This window comes from Diorhabda sublineata, chromosome 6 (assembly GCF_026230105.1).
Source record: "Diorhabda sublineata isolate icDioSubl1.1 chromosome 6, icDioSubl1.1, whole genome shotgun sequence".
In the NCBI taxonomy this organism is placed as follows: domain Eukaryota; kingdom Metazoa; phylum Arthropoda; class Insecta; order Coleoptera; family Chrysomelidae; genus Diorhabda; species Diorhabda sublineata.
The window spans coordinates 3,852,147-3,873,471 of NC_079479.1; the positions used below are offsets into that span (position 1 = coordinate 3,852,147).

The following is a 21,325-nucleotide window of genomic DNA, read 5'->3' on the forward strand; positions in this document are numbered from 1 at the left end:
CCTTCACCTCTACTTCCGTCTTTATTTTCCACACGTTAAGGCTAGCATCCGGGATGCTGATATCTGGGAGGTTAGAGGGAGTTAGACTAGGGATGTCAGCATCGGATGCTAAAATAGCCACCAGGAGGCTCGATTTTGTGCAGGATGCACAAAATCGGTTGTGGGGCATTGGTTCAAATGCGGCGCATTATACTAGGCTGCTAGCATCCGAGCAGGCGCTCTATTTGACATTAGCGCGCACGCAGTTTGATCAGAGTTGTGACTTGTTTCTCTTCAGGTGAAATTGGTCTGAGGAATCTTGTATCTTGTTTAGAGATGACGCTTTGGACGTAGCCTAGAAGCTCTTTCAAAGAAGGAAGTGACAGTTTCACTATTGCACAGGTCATTAAACAATGTAAAATGCAGGCTTTTAAAACGACGAACAGCTAAGAAGGGGTCCACACTAAACTTCCTTTTTGCACGACGCTTTCTTTTCTTAATTAGTAACATCTCTTGATTCGTTGGGGCCATATTGACGACTGGCAAAAAATTAAAATAAAATAGCATCCCGGATGCTAGCATCCTAGTATAATGGTAGCTTAAGTGTATACGGATAGAATCGGTTCTTATAGATTGTCGATGTTATTGAAAGAAAAAGAAGAAAATAAATTTCTCAACAAAAAATGTTTCCTGTCCCCGTGTATGACGTTCGATTATTATAAAGAAGTGTTAGGGTCCATGATAACAGATTTAAATCAGAAATTTGTTGTTTTTTTGGAGGAGAATCCGCCACCATCTACCGAAAAAGGTATTTCCATTTTTTTTTAGACATAATTCATTCATTTTATTGATTATATAATAAAATAAACTTGCAGGGCCGGATTAAGATTTATAAGGCCCGGGGCTAAAATAATGACGGGGCACCCTTAAGGAATTCGGAAAATATATAATACAAAATATACAAAATAGTATCAATACTTTAGATTTGTGTCATCAACACATTAAAAAATACAGAATTATTTCCAAATGATGGGGCCCTTTTGGACCTGGGGCCCGGGGCTATAGCCTCCCCAAGCCCCCAGCTTAATCCGGCCCTGTAAACTTGTATAGTTATATTCTTAAAATGCATATAAAAACTAGGCACAGGCATAGTGAATTATATTTATTATTGTGTCTAGAAACTTTTTTATCGCCTATATAACGTTATGGAAAAACATTTTTAAGTATATAACGTGATAAATTGGTTGAAAATATCCATTTAACGATGTTAAGTTAAAGAAAAATTTGTTTATATTGATTATCAAAGATAGGCAACACGATATACTTCATTGTATTACTGGTTTCACTTTTAATTTAACTTAAATTAATTTTTGGAGAGAACTAATTAATATCTGTCTATAAAATATCATGAAGTTTACTGCATTCCGATATCACCAACTATTTGATTAATTTCAAGACATTTAAATTTTATATCAAAAACATGTACAAGTATTGAATTCAGATTGGCTTCGTATCTACGTTCGTTTGACGTGCAAATCGCGTGATCTTATTGGTCAGTTGCAATCATGTTATTGGTTTTGTACAGGAGTGGTTTTATGACAGATTGTATTGTGAGGAGAATCACCTTATAAAATGAGATATTTAATAATTAAATAATGATTGCTTGCAGAAAAAAATACATAAAGAGACAAATACGTAGTTAATAATATGTGCGGTAGATGATGATATCAGCACAATTTTAACGTAATCGCAAGAAAATAATTAATAGACTATCAGATTGCATTATATTTTTAACCACATTTGAATGGTTTTTCACCAAATATAATGTTACTGAGTTTATTCAAAAAGGAAATTGTCATGATTTTATGTGAAAATCCATGTAAATGTGATTAATACCAATAAAAAACAGTTAAAATCAGAAGTAATTAATTTTGAAATTGAAATAAATTTGTTGATACATAAGTTATTCCAATTATTTAAAAACAATTAATCTCTAGGTTCAATTATAGAAATTTGTCGTGTTATTATGTATCGTTGAATGAGTAATTAATGTGATTACTCATGTATAGACGAAATAGACCAATGAAATTATATTTTTATAAACTATTTTGTGTGCAATATCCCATTAAACAACTTGTGGTTTGAATGGGAAAAATTAATTATTGGTTTTCAGAAACTTTTACTGACATCACCAAGAGATTCCTTAATTTTCTCAAAGTTGAGGGTATCTATGAATCTTATGTGAGTTCTATTACTCAAGCTACCAGTTTATTGGTGAGCAAAAAGTTTCAAAGGGACGATTTTCAAAATAGCAGAGAATTTCAGAAGTTCGTTGGCGAGGTATATTTGAAAAATTATGTACTTTGTTTCTCTTTGTAGAAAAAGATATGAAAATTCGATTTTTATTGTTTGGAAAATATTATTATGGGAAATTTTTAGGTATTTGTTTTTTTAATATCTAGAATGAATCAAATCGTTAATACCATGATGTGCCATGGCATGGAACCTACTACGGCATTGGGGAAAACAGATAAATTTTTCTTTTTTGCTAAAGAAGCTATGGATGTAGATAAACCTAAATTGGCCGAAAGATATTTATTAGAGGTAACTACCATACCATATAAATATGAAAAATATACGAATGTAGTCAAAAAAATAATAATAACGCAGTGAAAAATATATTGTGCTGCTTTGAAATTTAAAATTTTCTAATTTGACCCATCATTACCTAGGCGTCATTACTTGTAGCTTCTCAAGGTATAATAATAAACGTATCAAATGTAAATTTAAATATGAAGTAACGGATCTGTATAGTGACAAAAGCTTTATATTATTTAAAAGATCTTGAACATACAGTTTACTATATCTAAAAACATTTTTGAATTTTATTAATTTTTTGTTTATATAGATTTTGTAATTTTTGTAGAGAATTTGTAACGACGCAAACAATGCAGATTGTTGGTTAGATTATGGTGTATATCTTTTAGAACAAAGAGAAGACGATAAAGCATACGAGTGTATGAAAGAAGCGCTGTTGAAACGGGAACAGCATAAATATAGGTAAATAATAGAAGTACAACTGCAGAAATTATAGAATCAAATTATAATCAACATAAATGGTTTATTATTTTATTCATTATATTGATTTAACACCAAACACATTACCTACAGAAATAGCTGCAGAAGTCCTTAAAATCAACTGATATTGGTTTTAGGATAACACATCAAAGTTTTCAGATTTAACACAAAACACATTACCTACAGAAATAGCTCCAGAGGTCCTTAAAATCAACTGATATTGGTTGTAGGATAACACATCAAAGTTTGCAAATACAAGTAGCATGTGTATCATCCGATTTTTAATTTTCTCCTTTGGTTTTGTTATCTTTAAAGTACTAATCAAATTTATCCTTGTCAATATTAAGTAAGCACGATTTAATGAGATATTCGCCATCTACATTTTCGTATGATTAACAGAACTATAAATGATTACAGAAATCTGTTGATGAAGCTATGTAGCTTTTCGTTTAACTTACAGATGTCGCTAGTTGTCGCGTTCTAAACTTTTGAATATTGTAATCAATTACATTAGTTTGTTAGGTACGACCTTTCTACATTTTTTTTTTATTTTGATTTAATAATACTCGAAACAATCCAATGAATGTTTCCAAAACATACGCCAATATACGCTTTGTCCATATTCCTCAATAAATTGAAGAAACATAGAAGATTGCAGGATTCTGTTTATAGGCGTGGATACAATTCATTATATTCATTGTATATTAAATACGGACAATTTGTTGAAATTGTCACATTCTACTTTTTTATATCATTAATAGGACCATAGGTGAATACAGAAATCTGTGTAAGATTACGTTTTTATTATTAATTGTGAATGTTGTCAGTGTATAGATGTCGCTAGTTGAAAAGTTTTAAACTTATTATAGTAATCAATCACATTAGTTTTTTGAATTTCAATACACTCGTTTTTCTACCTTTTTTGTAAATTTTTGCCTAGTAATTCTCAAGACGAACGTTTTCAAAATTCAATTCATAGTGGATTAAACATGGACGAATTTACAGAAATCCTTCTTTAACTGAGCTATTAGTTGATACATGTAATTAGTGTTAACTTTCCGAATTATGTGTGAGTGCTATCAGTTTCTAGATGTCGCTAGTCGTAGTGCTTCAACTTTTTGAATATAGTAATAACTCATATTAGTTTCGTCGGTTCAAATATATACTTACTCTTTTACCTTTTCTATTTATTTTCGATTAACTTGAAACAATTTAATGAACGTTTTCAGAATTTGCCTTACATTGGAGTAAAAATGGACGATCTGCTAATTGCTAAAATAATAATAGATTACAGGATTCTGTTATTGAGTTTTTGTGACATTTTGTTTATACTTGTTTATACGTAAACAAATTGGTTCATAGGTGTCACTAGTACCCACTTATATATGTTATAATTGAATAATGTCTCTTTTTTGTTCTAACTATATTGAGAAATATCGATTTTAATAAAAAGATTGACTTTGAACGTTCAGCGTTCTATTTCCTAGTGTACAATTGAAATTTGAAAGATTACAGGAATCTGCAATTAAGGTTTCATTATACTCAGTTCTTATTGGTACTTATGTTGGGCTAATCGTTAATAGGTGTCACTAGTATTAACTTATCCGTAATATACTTGAATCAAAATGTTAATCAGGATTTAATTTATTTGAAACCAAGCGGAGCGTTTAAATTGAAATTAACTTTTTAGTAACGTTAAAAATGTTCCAATATTGATATCAATAAAAAGTTTAATTACAGCTTGTTGGTACTTGGAGTATTGTTATGTAACAAAGGACAAAAAGAAGATGCCGAGACTTGCTTTTTGAATTTAATGATTGATAATTCAACTTGGAGTGAAGGTTTGTTGATATCAAAGGACAGTAGAAGTTGGTTAATATAATTAAATTTCAGGATGGGCAATTTTTTATTTGTTTTATCAGAAAATTGATAGTTATGAGGGAATGGATAAAACTATTGAAATGGCGAATAAATATAGTGATCTGAAACCGCCAACTGATTATATCGACGAATTCGATGAGTTGGTATGGACTAGTACGATTTGTCCCAAAACTGTATTTTTTCGCGCAGCCATACTTTTATTGAAATTAAGACTTTACGAGGTTTGTATTATCATTGTCTTAATTTATTTACAGGGTGTGATAATTACGTTATTGTCGAAATTATTCGAGGACATTACCAAACTCTTTAATGCTACACCCCGTATATTTGTCACATTTACCTTCTTCCTGTAATACTCCTTAGTACAATACGTAATTTCACTCAGTTATAAAGGGCATTTGAAAATTCAAGACCATTTCATTTCACTGCATAATTCATGTTTTTGAATTTTGTATAAGAGGGAAATATAAAGCACCCGGTATATCACACAATAAGGAAAAACAAAAAAATAATTTATTCGTTATAGTCGGTTTAACTTCGTCATAATCGATATGATAATGCCTCGCCGGATTCAACCTCGAGTATAAAATCGAATTGTAGTCGCTAGGCGTTAAATCGGTAATATATGGAGTGCGATCCAATTTTCCCAACTCGAAATAAGCGATAAGGTTTTTTGTTCGATTCGAAAAATACCCGGAGATGATGAGTTACCATTTCTGGCATCCATTACTTCAGACAACAGTAAAATTTAATTTAACTTTTCTGAATCAAGTATAGACTGAATGTTGTTGTAGTTCCTCATCTTGAATGTTTGCGCGACCATCTTTGAAGAGACCTAAATTGCGACCAATAATGCATCTAAAATCAATCCTTATATCAATAGCAACAAAACAACTGTTGATCAGTGTTATTTTCACCATAAATATCACCATAGACATAATAACACTAGACGGCGCGATTTATATACTTTCTATATCAAAAAAATTGTGAAAGAAATAGCCTCGTGTTTGAGGTAGAGCAGAGATAAGACAATAGAGAAATAAAATAGAACAGAAAGATTTTGATACAAGAAATAAGAAGTAACAGTTGACAAAGATAACTATTCTGTAACTTTAATTGCATCTCGTTCTTGTCTATCTAGTCAGTCTAGTATTACAAAGTCTATGAGCATCACTGATTTGGCATCTTGAAGCCTTCAGTAAATCAGTACGGCAGGATTCTCAATAGATGGAGTTATTTCAAAATTACGTAAATAGATGTAGACACTATCGAGTTGAATACAGTTGAATAAATTTTTTAGTGGTGCGAATTAGCTTTATCTCAAGAGATATATTCAAATCCAGGTATCGTGAATTATTTATTAGCAGCTATTTGTTATTATAAGAAATTGTATCGCCATGCCATAGATCACATCGAAGAAACATTGAAATATTATGGTTCCGTAAGTATGTTATACACAATATTGTTCATTGTCATTGCATCAAACAGAAAGAAATTCACATTGAACAGTTAGTAAAACTGATACACTGCTAAATATTGTTCATTAGATGTCTGAGTCACAAAAGTAGCTTTACCTTTTATGTGTAGTTATTGTTTTTTATAATGTATTGTCCGTTTTGTAGAACATTGTGGAACTTTCTGAAGTATCTATTGACACCCAACTGCTTCTTCTAGAAATAACTACAACATTTTCTACCCAATAATAGATAGAGCCACTTACCATCTCTTATAGTTTTCATTACATCAAGTTATGACGGACGCCGTCAGATGACGCGCGGTTCTGTACACGTCACACTATTAAACGCTCAAAACCAGTTGAATAATCGGAATAATTGAAGGATGTATCGCTCTGTTTTTAGAATTACGCTGTTTCGAGTCTTGCCGGTCATTGTTTGATGGCGTTAGATAGAAAAGTCGAAGCGAAAGAGCAATATTATCACGCATTAGAATCATTTGATCGCCCCGATCACTTGCATTTGACTAGTATCAATCTTGCGAGGGTATTGGGGGAATTGGAGGAGGATCAAGAAGCAAGGAAATTCATTTTACTGGCGTGTAAATATAAACCTACGCCATATACGTGGTATCTAGCCGGCGTCTTGTATTATCAAGTACATATATCTTTGAATGAATTTTTGGTTTTATAATATGTAATTACTTTACAGGAAAATGATTTATTGAGCTCCGAAGAATGTTTTTCCGAAGGAAATCTCATGGATAACAGATTCGCTGAAATATGGGGGTATTTGGCATTGCTTAATTTCAAATTTGATAGACGAAACGAAGCCGAACTTTGTTTGGATCAAGCCATAAAAGTAATAATCTATTTTAACTATATTAGTGATGATTTTGTCGAATTTTATTATAAGAATCGACAAGCTCCTCAAAATAGCCGACATCACCTCTTCGTTGTCGAAAAATCTTTCACCTCCGAAGTATTTTTTCAAGTCTGGGAATACAAAATAAACCGAGGGAGATAAATCTAGCGAATGGGTTGTATGAGGTAGCAATTCAAACTTTAATTCATTAATTTTTGTCATTCCAATAACGGATTTGTGAGCTGGTGTATTATCTTGATGAAATAGCACTTTTTCTTTAGCCAAATGCGGCCGTTTTTGCTTTATTTCTTCGCAATAATACTCGCCGTTTATAGTTTTTCCTTTTCCAAGACAGTCAATGAAAATTATCCCAAGGGCATCCCAAAAAACCGACGTCATAACCTTGTCTGCAGATGGAACGGTCTTTGTCTTCTTTGGAGCCGGTTTTCTTCAGTCCATTGTTTTTATTATTTTTTTGTTTTGGATGTAAAGTATTGGATCCACATGGAGCTACTGTACTAAATAATCCAGCTTGTGTTACCTCACATAGTTTGGACAGGATTACTCATATATCTACTAGTAGATTTTTTGTTACTTCATACCTTTTGTCAGATAAAGTATTTATCAGCTTTATTTGTAACATTTTTCTTGTTTTGATCGCGTTTTTATGCTTCTTCAATTTAATTTTTGAAATAGTTATTTATGTAACAGTGTGTAAAGTAGTCTTTTTTCGGCGAATTTGAATGTTGCAATCACTCGAGTCGAAATAGGCCTTTACACACGAATTGCATACAATATTTTTTCCACTAGCGAAAGTTTAATATTTCGTTAGGAATATATATGGATTCCCTATAAAATAAATTTATCAATATTTTGAATATTTTATTCAAGATTAGAACAAATTAACACAACAAAAGATGAATTTAATTAATATAATACTAATGTTAGAGGTGGAGTGAAGTTATAAAATTTAAATTAAATAATTATTGGTACATAAGTAGAAAAATAAAAATCAGATTGAGTGTGACTTGAACCTGGGACCTCTCGCATGTGGGCCTTGTACTTTAGCCACTACACTACGAGACTTTGATTATAGTCCTTTTTACGCACTATTACTTAAACTATGTTTCTTTACTCACTAGTGTGTAAAGTGAATTTATACGAACGAAAATGTTTTTAAAGTATATTTTTTGGTTGGCAAAGGAATTGAAAAAAATGTTTATTTCAATATCCTTTTGGTGTACACAGGAAAATGAAAGTAAAATCACAGGAAAACTGCATTATACAGATTATTTGTGTTAAAATTACGGATTTTTTCCCATTGGGCGCAATCCCTATCTGGATTTTTGCGTGTAGTGTCGATTAATCAAAACAAGTCACCAATTTCTGATATTTCGTATCTGGACACCCTGTATATATGATCCGATGCATTTTTTATCGTTTCTTCTATCATCAAATAAGACAAAGAGATAAAAAAAAAATATTTGTTAAATATTATTAGAAACTCGAAAAAAATTGGAGATGCCGGGGATCGAACCCGGGGCCTTTCACATGCAAAGCGAACGCTCTACCACTGAGCTACATCCCCACATACATAATTTGTAATGTTTGTGTATGTTAAGGATCTTTAAATTAACTTCATATAAAAACAAAATGAAATAAAAGAAAAAAAAATAAGTTCTGTTAAGGAATTGTCGAATAACGTTCATACTAAAAGGCAAAATAACGTAAATTAACAGGTTTGCCATTAAACCGTATGAGGTAACATAAATCCTCATGGCTTAAAAATTTTTTTGTTTACATTTAACCATAATGCAATGCTTCAAATGTACCATAACTTTTTCACCGAATTTTTTTTTCAATTTTTCAATTTTTAAAATACTTGTCGAAGGGAGTTCGACGGCCGTCTTCAGGAAGTGACATTCGTTTCTGTACCTGAAATAAATCATGGATAATATTTGGAATATCCTTCATTATTTTTACCTGTATTATATTAATAATTCATTAACCCTGTTTAGGTTTTTAAAAATTTTGGAAATCTGCAGCATCAGGAGTGATTCCTCATGTTTTTTGAGTCGAGAAATTGATTAAATTGAAGTCGATTTCTCGAAAAAAGTCGGTTGTGTGGCTGTATAAAAAATCTTCAGAGAAATAAAAGAAAAATTCGGCGATTGGTGGCAAAGGTTTAAAGTAGAACTGTTTGAATAGGAAAAGGGAAAGTCTAGGGTTGTTTTCAGTTGGCTAAACTCACACGAAATTAATTGAAACAAAACCAAATGGTATCGAAGAATATTTGAAACCAAAAGACGTTTGTGGTTAAAAACAAAACTGCTTCGTGAATGTAACCTCAAAAAAATTTTGATTAGGTTAAGCTCATGTCTTAAATTATTTTTTCATTATATATCATCTGGTTTTAATCTTATTTTCTCTTGTCTAAAATTAGAAATTCACTAAAATACAAAAAATATAGACTATTAAATTAAACACATAGAATTGGTACTGTTAGATAGAGGATTATCAATTTTTGTTAACTACATTACAAAATTTTAGAACAACATGTTGTTTCTTACGCCCCTTGTATACGGAAGGCTTTGTGTTAATGTTTGATGGTGCATATCTCCATGTTGCTAGGATAGTACACCAGCATCTTGAAGAGGTAACTATTGTAATTTTGGACTGTCCTGCACGCGACCCATACTTAAACCCTATTGAGCTTGTGTGGGGCAATATTTACGGAAGGGCGAGATCCAGAAATTTGAGACCTTCAACAACAAGTAGCCCACGGCGTTGTTTTAATTTGATTAAGAGTTTGGGAAGGCAACAAACGTTACTAAATTTGGTTTTAAAATAATTATTTCAAATTGTATTTTTCTCTTTTTGAGTTAAATGAGTTAAATTTATTATTTGTTTTTCAGAATAATTTATCAGACGACGACATCATACGACTTATTGACTCGCAAATGTCCTGCAGAACAAGCATGAGTAAATTATTTTAGTTGTGTTAAAATGTAATAAAATTGACGCATTACAAAGTTGAATTATTAGTAAAATTGTATGCGGCTTCGTTTTCGAGATATCGATACTTGAAGTTGGAAAAATTTATTTTTATTTAATGTTTGTATATATCAACCTAACCTAACTTAACCTAACCTAACCTATCTTAACCTAACCTAACCTTCTCGTGGTGCAATTTGAGTATAAAAAGTTCAAAAATCGTGAATTTTTTACAGTCAAAATTGTCTAAAGAAAAATTTTCTTCGCGTGAAAATTATTTTAGTTTTATTTTATTATTATTTTTTCTTATGGGGGGCTTCCCCACAGCCACAGGACGTGAGAAATGGGTGAGTTTGGAAAGGGGCGATTGGGGGCAGATAAATTCGGAGCGGGTAGATTTGGAACGATTTTTTACAGTCATTTTTCTTATTCGGTTAGGAGAAATGATGCAAAAATAATTGTGAAATACTACAGTAGTCTGGCTTTTCAATTATAAAACAAACGAAAATAAATAACTTTTGAAAGCATTCAGAACGTACTTTTTATTCGAAAGAGCATAATTTTACATTAAATTACTAATTAAATCTTCAAATATCATTAAATATTTTTTTTATTTTATAAATAATGAAAAACAACCGACAATTCTGTTATAAAAATCAGGGTATTAGGATAATATAAAAATTAAATAAAAAATTTTCTGTTCATTGAATTACAAGATTCATATTGAATTAGAAGTGATAAAATATTCATTTGAAACGAAGTATTGAACACCATTTGTTCAATGAAGCGAATTTTGAACTAACATTTGATCATAACGTATCGATATCTCGAAAACGAAGCGAGATATCAAAAAATTTCATTCTTCATTTTCGATTTATTTTGACTTGATTAAGCCAAATCCGCTGCGCCACGGAAATCGTACTCTCCCCAAAAGAATTATCCAATAATGAGGCGGAGAGATTTACCTAAAAAAAAGGAAATGAAGACTCCTCGTTAATAAAATTGGAAGGATAGCCACCTCATCGTTTTAACACAGCTGCTGAAACACTTCCCGGTGCCCTTTGGGTCTTTGGGAACTACATGACGAATAACCAAGTTTATCAGCTTGTACAACTATTCATTTCTAAGACCCTTTTATACGTTTTTCTTTCCCATCATTGACATTGTTGAATCTGTAAAATTCTCAGTGCTTGTTGTGGACAATTCCCTGAAAGTGGAGTTACATATTGCCGCTTTATTTAAAAGATTAAAATCTTCCTGTTTTGCGTTGAGATCAGTTTCCAAAAAACTGAACTTATCCACCTCCTTAACAGTCTATTATGCCCTTATTGAGTCGCATATTTCCTTTCTGCGGTACGTGTGGTGCAAATCAATTTTTAAACTACAAAAGCGTATCGGTGCTAGTGTCCATTACTGGAGAAGAAGCCGCCGAACCATCATTTTTCAATTTGTAATAAGCTTTACTGTTTGAAATACAATATACCGGTTCAATTTTTGTTAACCCGTTTGTTCAGTGTACCTCAAATTCTTGCAATTAAAAAATAAATGGAAGTAAGGAAAGTGAATTAGTATTTTACCTCAAAAAACTGCGTCTAGAATTGATCGTTTGTCTAAAATATGTATCTTACTCAGGCAAAGTTTCTTGAAGTTTAAGTCCTAACAGGCTAAACGCCGCCATCGACTTTCTAAAATGGTAAAATTTTGTGCAGTCATTCGACAGATGAGGTAAACGTGTGGAATATTCTGAAAATTTTCGCTTATAAAACCTTTTGCGATTTCAATATCAAATCCAAACTGGCGAGAATGGCGGACGTATCGTGCAGAAGGTGGAACTCCGAAACGTGTTTGTGGTCACCCGTTTTGATTTCGCACCAATCCCGGACTGATCCGTTCTTTGGAGCAAAATCGGACCGGAAATGGATCGGAGTGTGACCCCACCTTAAAGGAATGAACACAAGCTTCCGCTACAGTCGCCAGTCTTGATTCAAACAATATTGTCTTGCGCTCAATGTTTAAAACATTTGGTAATTGCGATGTAGCCAAGATTGCGCTGTGTTTGGAAGAAGGAGACGAAGAAGATGTAGAAAATCACAGAACTTCAGTGGAGGATAGCAGAAAACTCAGATTTTCAGTAAATTCCGCTTGGAAAACAAAATATTTAGAAGAAGAGTACCCACACCCTTATCTCACCAGCTGGACGATAAGAAAATATTTTCACAATAATTTCAGAATGCCGCATTGACAAAAAAATTGTGTCTCACGATAAGGATGTTGTCATGAAGATTATACAACTCGTGACGGAAGATTAGGCAGCTAGGGATTTTAATTTCGAAATGAAACCTAACCAAACCTAATCTTATTATTTTAGTTTGGCAATATTGGGTATAGAATTTTAAACAATTGCAAAGTTAAGATACAATTTAAAGGATTTATAAATTCTAGGCTTTAATTTTTCGATTTTCCAATTTAACAAAGTGGATCAGGTACTAAATTCCAGGTAATACTCCTAATGAATACGTCACGAATTGTATTAAGTGCTCGAACTACCTTTTCGTTTACCTGAAATATCCCCGACCCGAGTTGGCGCAATCGTAACGAGCTCGGAAGCATCGAGTAACATCATCGGAGGTCAGATGGGAGCTGGTTCTAAGACGTACTGGAAATATGTGAACCACTTGAACCTAAGTTGAATTTATTCTTCAACACTCCGCTGACTCTAAGATCTGAGCCTCCAAGTCAATTTTCGTGTATGTAGGCTCATTGGCAAACCGATTTCGACAAAAAGGAATCGATATCACTTTGTTAATCCTTGTTTTAGGACATCGTCGCAATGCGCTTTGGTTTTGTGACAAAAGGAAAACGCAACTGATTTTTTTTCTACTATAATTATTTTTACCCCAGAAGGAAATTAGGTATTGACAATAAGCACACGTGCATCTACTGCCTACACCCTATCTTCCCGTATAAAAAAATAATTAGCGGTTTTAGCTACTATACATTACAATCAAATATCGAAGGCACGCGATCGGGGTCCTGCGCCCCATTTCTATCAAATAATTGTAATAACTGTTTTTATATCAATTAAAGGTAAATAATATAAAGGAGGTTGTGCCACCCCCGCAGAACGGGTTTATTTCATATATTATAAGCAAAGAAAAATTCAATTTTGTATTTTAATGGTTAACTGGACAAGAAACAGCTGCGTAATTCAGACTTTTGATTAAAATAATGCATCTGGAGAGAATTTTTTTCAATTGAATTTATTTTTATTACGAGGTATATAATGAAAAACCGTTTATTTGTTGATGATGAGAGCTAGTTCGGAATATATATTGAAAACAGTAAACTTTTGTGTTTTATTGCCACAATCCCATAATAAAAGGTCATAAACTAATCGGAAAAGAACTCATTTCAATCCTTGCCAATTTTGTAGCAATTCAACGTCGTCAGTAATTAACTAACTTTACATAACCTATAGAAATATTTAACTTTAGTGTTATAATCTAACGCAACATTCAATGTCATTCATAACGACTTAACTTATCCTAAAATTTGATCTATTTCAATTCATAAAAACAATTTAATAACAATAAAACAATTTGCGTTACACAAAATCAAATATAACCTAAAAGAATTCTATTAAATGTTTACCAATTTCTGCGCCAATTCTAAACTGAAATGGCATTCAAAAATCTTCAAGTTAGACACCTGCAGCAAGATTGTAAACTTGTATGTTTAGAAAAGATGTAGCGAAACTTGAGGAACTAGACCCGGCAACACTGGATTCTTAAACTCGCTTTCATTAGCTTCACCAGTATATGGGTTATTTCGTGAGCTTGTTTGTAATTCTCCTCTGTGATTTATCATTGTTAGTATATCCCACCACTTTAATTGAGCGCCCTTTTCCGTAAGAATACTACTCGTAATATTCATTCATTATTGTTTTTTAGTTTTTTTAAACTATATTTCAAATAACTCAATCTTAAAGTCGTAAACTTTGGCTACAGTTAAGTTAAGACTATTTGCCACTGAAGTAATAATTTTTCAATAGAACATACTATGATCTCCCATGAATTCAATTTCGGTTTAATCGAGAATCAATCCCCTATTTTTATTATATTTACATATCAAATTAAAACGAATGGTTTCAAGATATATCACTTCTGATTTGTTAGTCATATTTGGTAATTTGAAAATATTAATATCTTTTCGTCGCGCCTTGTATCTCATTAAGCTGTTATCAAATGAGATTCCCATTAAGTTAATATTCTCAAAGTGCAATATAATTAACCTGTAAAATACCCATTAGCGTAAGAATATTTTCGAAAAATTTCATTATCTCTCTAATGAGATTGAAAATATTTCTTTCAGTTTGTCAGGTTACGTTGTAGAAACTTTGTGATCTAGATTGTAAATCAGATGCTTGTAAAATGGAATTGAGAGTATTCCTGGTATCGTTTGTGATATTTTGTTTTTGTTATGCAGGTAAGAATCATATATAACCTGTTTATTTTAATATAAAAAGCTCTGCGATTTTTAAAACTTTTTCAATGTTTTCTAATATCAGTACTAATCTTTTCGATGTTCTCATCTATTTAATCTCAATTGAGAGATCCACGAATTTGATCAGTTGCTCACGGTGTTTGTTAGGAATGTTATGAGTGTTTGGAATGGCTACTGACAACATCATGAAGCCTTCAGTCTCTGGAAAGAGGTTTCCGCCAGAAAGCAATCTGTTCGAGGTTTCTTTGTCAATATGAGACTGGTTGAATTCGTAATGATGTCTACCAATTAGAGTTTTTCTTGAATTCAGATTCTGGTAATTCTAGGTTGAGGGGTGATTATTCCAGCAACCAATCTAGATGATAATTCACAATTAACAACATTGAATGTTGATGAAAATAATAATTGAAACGATTTTCATTATTTTTGATGTGCCACATCTGTTTAATCTCAATTACGAGATCCACGAATTTGAACAGTTGCTCACGGTGTTTGTTAGGAATGTTATGAGTGTTTGGAATAGCTCCATCGACTCTTCTATCAACCACCACGATGTCATGTCTGTTATTTGTCACCTGTCTATCAGTGATATTGGACTTGCAGCTGGTTCTTCCAATATTGAGAAAACCGAGCTTGATCGCCATTCCTCTTGTTTTTATTAATGTTAGTAACTTGATACTGACAACATTATGAAGCCTTCGGTCTCTGGAAAGAGGTTTCAGCCAGAAAGCAATCTGTTTGAGGCTTCTTTGTCAATATGAGACTGGTTGAATTCGTAATGATGTCTACCAATTAGAGTTTTTCTTGAATTCAGATTCTGGTAATTCTAGGTTGAGGGGTGATTATTCCAGCAACCAATCTAGATGATAATTCACAATTAACAACATTGAATGTTGATGAAAATAATAATTGAAACGATTTTCATTATTTTTGATGTGCCACATCTGTTTAATCTCAATTACGAGATCCACGAATTTGAACAGTTGCTCACGGTGTTTGTTAGGAATGTTATGAGTGTTTGGAATAGCTCCATCGACTCTTCTATCAACCACCACGATGTCATGTCTGTTATTTGTCACCTGTCTATCAGTGATATTGGACTTGCAGCTGGTTCTTCCAATATTGAGAAAACCGAGCTTGATCGCCATTCCTCTTGTTTTTATTAATGTTAGTAACTTGATACTGACAACATTATGAAGCCTTCGGTCTCTGGAAAGAGGTTTCAGCCAGAAAGCAATCTGTTCGAGGTTTCTTTGTCAATATGAGACTGGTTGAATTCGTAATGATGTCTACCAATTAGAGTTTTTCTTGAATTCAGATTCTGGTAATTCTAGGTTGAGGGGTGATTATTCCAGCAACCAATCTAGATGATAATTCACAATTAACAACATTGAATGTTGATGAAAATAATAATTGAAACGATTTTCATTATTTTTGATGTGCCACATCTGTTTAATCTCAATTACGAGATCCACGAATTTGAACAGTTGCTCACGGTGTTTGTTAGGAATGTTATGAGTGTTTGGAATAGCTCCATCGACTCTTCTATCAACCACCACGATGTCATGTCTGTTATTTGTCACCTGTCTATCAGTTATATTGGACTTGCAACTGGTTCTTCCAATATTGAGAAAACCGAGCTTGATCGCCATTCCTCTTGTTTTTATTAATGTTAGTAACTTGATACTGACAACATTATGAAGCCTTCGGTCTCTGGAAAGAGGTTTCAGCCAGAAAGCAATCTGTTCGAGGTTTCTTTGTCAATATGAGACTGGTTGAATTCGTAATGATGTCTACCAATTAGAGTTTTTCTTGAATTCAGATTCTGGTAATTCTAGGTTGAGGGGTGATTATTCCAGCAACCAATCTAGATGATAATTCACAATTAACAACATTGAATGTTGATGAAAATAATAATTGAAACGATTTTCATTATTTTTGATGTGCCACATCTGTTTAATCTCAATTACGAGATCCACGAATTTGAACAGTTGCTCACGGTGTTTGTTAGGAATGTTATGAGTGTTTGGAATAGCTCCATCGACTCTTCTATCAACCACCACGATGTCATGTCTGTTATTTGTCACCTGTCTATCAGTGATATTGGACTTGCAGCTGGTTCTTCCAATATTGAGAAAACCGAGCTTGATCGCCATTCCTCTTGTTTTTATTAATGTTAGTAACTTGATACTGACAACATTATGAAGCCTTCGGTCTCTGGAAAGAGGTTTCAGCCAGAAAGCAATCTGTTCGAGGTTTCTTTGTCAATATGAGACTGGTTGAATTCGTAATGATGTCTACCAATTAGAGTTTTTCTTGAATTCAGATTCTGGTAATTCTAGGTTGAGGGGTGATTATTCCAGCAACCAATCTAGATGATAATTCACAATTAACAACATTGAATGTTGATGAAAATAATAATTGAAACGATTTTCATTATTTTTGATGTGCCACATCTGTTTAATCTCAATTACGAGATCCACGAATTTGAACAGTTGCTCACGGTGTTTGTTAGGAATGTTATGAGTGTTTGGAATAGCTCCATCGACTCTTCTATCAACCACCATGATGTCATGTCTGTTATTTGTCACCTGTCTATCAGTGATATTGGACTTGCAGCTGGTTCTTCCAATATTGAGAAAACCGAGCTTGATCGCCATTCCTCTTGTTTTTATTAATGTTAGTAACTTGATACTGACAACATTATGAAGCCTTCGGTCTCTGGAAAGAGGTTTCAGCCAGAAAGCAATCTGTTTGAGGCTTCTTTGTCAATATGAGACTGGTTGAATTCGTAATGATGTCTACCAATTAGAGTTTTTCTTGAATTCAGATTCTGGTAATTCTAGGTTGAGGGGTGATTATTCCAGCAACCAATCTAGATGATAATTCACAATTAACAACATTGAATGTTGATGAAAATAATAATTGAAACGATTTTCATTATTTTTGATGTGCCACATCTGTTTAATCTCAATTACGAGATCCACGAATTTGAACAGTTGCTCACGGTGTTTGTTAGGAATGTTATGAGTGTTTGGAATAGCTCCATCGACTCTTCTATCAACCACCATGATGTCATGTCTGTTATTTGTCACCTGTCTATCAGTGATATTGGACTTGCAGCTGGTTCTTCCAATATTGAGAAAACCGAGCTTGATCGCCATTCCTCTTGTTTTTATTAATGTTAGTAACTTGATACTGACAACATTATGAAGCCTTCGGTCTCTGGAAAGAGGTTTCAGCCAGAAAGCAATCTGTTTGAGGCTTCTTTGTCAATATGAGACTGGTTGAATTCGTAATGATGTCTACCAATTAGAGTTTTTCTTGAATTCAGATTCTGGTAATTCTAGGTTGAGGGGTGATTATTCCAGCAACCAATCTAGATGATAATTCACAATTAACAACATTGAATGTTGATGAAAATAATAATTGAAACGATTTTCATTATTTTTGATGTGCCACATCTGTTTAATCTCAATTACGAGATCCACGAATTTGAACAGTTGCTCACGGTGTTTGTTAGGAATGTTATGAGTGTTTGGAATAGCTCCATCGACTCTTCTATCAACCACCACGATGTCATGTCTGTTATTTGTCACCTGTCTATCAGTTATATTGGACTTGCAACTGGTTCTTCCAATATTGAGAAAACCGAGCTTGATCGCCATTCCTCTTGTTTTTATTAATGTTAGTAACTTGATACTGACAACATTATGAAGCCTTCGGTCTCTGGAAAGAGGTTTCAGCCAGAAAGCAATCTGTTCGAGGCTTCTGAGATCCGCGTATTTGGCCAGTTTCTCCTGGTGTTTATTAAGAATATTTGTGTTTGAAATGGCTTTATCTTGAGTTCTGGTGATGCTAGGTTTCGTTGGTGAGAGCTCCAGCAACCAATCTAGGTGATTATTCAAAATTAACAACATTAGTCTTCCGATTATAGAGATGAAGATCCTAGTAACCTTAATATTCTCATAACAGATACCAAAGGTAAGTTTCATTTGGATTGGGATAATTTTCCGCAATAACTGGATCTGGATCATCTGTATATTCAACAATGGTTATTAGGTGCAACTATTTAAAGTTAAACTATGAAAGTAAATGATTATGGAGTGAGCAAGAAAGATTTAGAGGATTTATGGCTACGAGCAGCGTGAAGATGGGAAAGATTTCAATTAAAAACCCCAGAGAGACCATGGATGGAAGCACTATCAGAGCGAGTGGAAACCAGGGATGAAAAGAAGGTGGATAGTAGATAGTACAAGTTGGATAGGCGGAATAGACAAAGAAATAAACGAGGAAATACTGATTAAAACTGGAATGGTTGAAAGGAAATCAAAACTTGTGGTATTATAGCTTTGATTTGATAATTTCGAACAACAAAGTCAGAGGAATTTGAGAATTTAAGCTACGTTATAGTGGAACGGTGGTTTTTGCTACCAGTTTATCATAAAGCTGGGATATTCTTTCTTTTTTCATCCCTCAATATTAGGTGTACCAATTCATGTTTTTCGAAATAAAACTTCGTAGTTTTCAGTTTTTTTTAGCGATGAAAACGTTTCTTACTACTATTACACCAATTATACCTGCAAATGACCCTTTCAAAAACTTGAAGTAGTTTTAGTTAGCTTTGAGTATCCATCTAATGGTCAAACTGAACTTTTGTGCTTTGTGGTATTGATTTCACAACAAGAATTTATCATTATCATTCCATTTGAATGTTCACAAACGAGGTGTGGTAATTGAGTTCTGGTCAAGCAAAAAACCTTTCCTGGTAAACGTTTAAAGTAAATCCGATTAAAACTACAATTATAGCTTCTTTGAGGACTTGATGAGTGAGTCCCTTTGAGGTTTGACATCATTTTACCCAACGAAAAAGTAGAATGGGTCAATCTCGGAAGTATAATGATTGTATTGCCTTTTTTTGACAAAAATTATCGTAGAAACATAATTGCCATATCTCTATTTTTTTCTTTTTGTAATTATAGTGACAACTGAAGAGGATAATAAAAATTTTATTAACTCCGATGCGAAAAATACTGAAAGTATTGACATTGACATCCCTAAAGTAACAACTAGAAGATATCAAAATTTCCAACAAAGATACAGTCAAAAAAGGAAATCTATAGTTAGTTCTGTTCATAAAAAGCGTAATAAATATAAAGAGCAGCATGAAAATACTAGTTCTAATATAGAAATTGATATAAATAACTCAAATCAATCAAATGGTACAGAAACCAAGTCTTTTCCTCATACATATAATCGTTATTCAAAAGATCTTGATATAACAAGTATAAATGATGATAGTAATATACAAAATATCACTACAAGTACCGAAACTAATAAATATAAAGGATTTAGATCAAGATATCATAAGAAAAATGATTTACCCAAAGATGACAATGCTACTATTAGTGATATAACAAGTACAGAACCTCACGTATCCTTGACGAGTAAATTTAGAATAAAACCTAGAAATAATCGACGAAAGCTTAATAACGAATTAAATTCAAATTATACAACGATTAGTGATAAAAATGATGAAACAACTACTACAGAAATTTCTGTAACCACAGAAAAATATGGTAGATATCGATTTCGTCATCGTTTTACTACCACAAAAAGTACTACTGAAGTCTCTGAAACAACTAGTCCTCCAACAATAAATCCAAATAACTCTTTACCTCCAAAAAAATTAAATAATATATACGCAAATAAAAAACATAGACGTGGTAGAAATAAACATATTTCAACTAATAAACAAGAAAATAATGATATTGAAGTTAGTAGTACTACTAATAAAGAAGACTTGGTATCTACTACTGTAGCAACTGCTGAGTTTACTACTAAAGTTATCAGTTCAAATCCAAACAAAACTGTGAGTGGTACTAAAAGACTTAGATTGCGTGCTAAATTTGGGAGAAGGACGAATCTTACAACGAATTTTAAACATATTGAGACTACGACAAATTCTGTTAACACAACTGATGAGGAAACTATTGAAAGTACTATAACATCAACTCCAAATATTCCTCTTCAAGAGAAATATAAACAGTATAGGAAATTATTTGATTACTCACGACACAATCAAGCTGAACCAATTAAAGTAGATTCGAATGATACTTTTTTGATTAAATCTAGTGGAGACGATATTGTAAATAAACCTTTACAAATAGAAGAAAAACATATAAACGATTCAAAATTTACACACGAAGAAATAAATCCTTTTCAAAATAATGTTACTGGAACAGAAGCACCTAGCGAAGAAATTGTAACATTAAATAACGTTGAAACTACAACTGGTGGTCTAAGACTTCATACGGAAAATGCAGAAGTTGATGAACGAAACGATTCGAGTTTAGAACAAGTTTTATTGAGATCAACTCAGGAACCTAGTCTTACGAAATCTAACACTGATGAACATGTCATCAATTTGGAAATGTTAGAAGCACCGAAAACTTTAGATGTAATCAATTCAGAAGAACATTCTACTGTGAGTAGGAGAAAACGAAGGGAAAGTGAGAAATTCGATGCCGTAGATGGAGCGTTCGAAGGTAGATAGATTGTTTTTGGATTAG

General features: G+C 32.8%; 1 protein-coding gene and 1 non-coding gene across 2 annotated transcripts; one reads left to right on the forward strand and one right to left on the reverse strand.

The window, feature by feature from the left end:
• The first annotated feature begins 693 nt into the window (after positions 1 to 693).
• LOC130445298 (uncharacterized) lies at positions 694 to 10,283 on the forward strand. Its single transcript, XM_056780863.1, has 10 exons — positions 694 to 787; positions 2,153 to 2,319; positions 2,419 to 2,583; positions 2,906 to 3,039; positions 4,798 to 4,898; positions 4,951 to 5,159; positions 6,239 to 6,379; positions 6,798 to 7,049; positions 7,104 to 7,253; positions 10,172 to 10,283. The coding sequence occupies exons 1-10, from the start codon at positions 718 to 720 to the stop codon at positions 10,250 to 10,252; spliced, it is 1,470 nt and encodes a 489-aa protein (XP_056636841.1). The 5' UTR covers positions 694 to 717; the 3' UTR covers positions 10,253 to 10,283.
• Positions 8,773 to 8,844, reverse strand: Trnaa-ugc (transfer RNA alanine (anticodon UGC)). Its single transcript has one exon. It is a non-coding gene; the product is annotated as a tRNA-Ala (tRNA).
• Positions 10,284 to 21,325: the final 11,042 nt, after the last annotated feature.

Excerpts from the sequence above, each read along its gene's own strand:
- LOC130445298 (XM_056780863.1), top strand. The coding sequence starts at position 718 with ATGATAACAGATTTAAATCAGAAATTTGTTGTTTTTTTGGAGGAGAAT. Across the intron at positions 4,899-4,950 it reads TAATTCAACTTGGAGTGAAG|GATGGGCAATTTTTTATTTG; the intron begins GTTTGTTGATAT and ends ATTAAATTTCAG. Across the intron at positions 6,380-6,797 it reads CATTGAAATATTATGGTTCC|AATTACGCTGTTTCGAGTCT; the intron begins GTAAGTATGTTA and ends CTCTGTTTTTAG.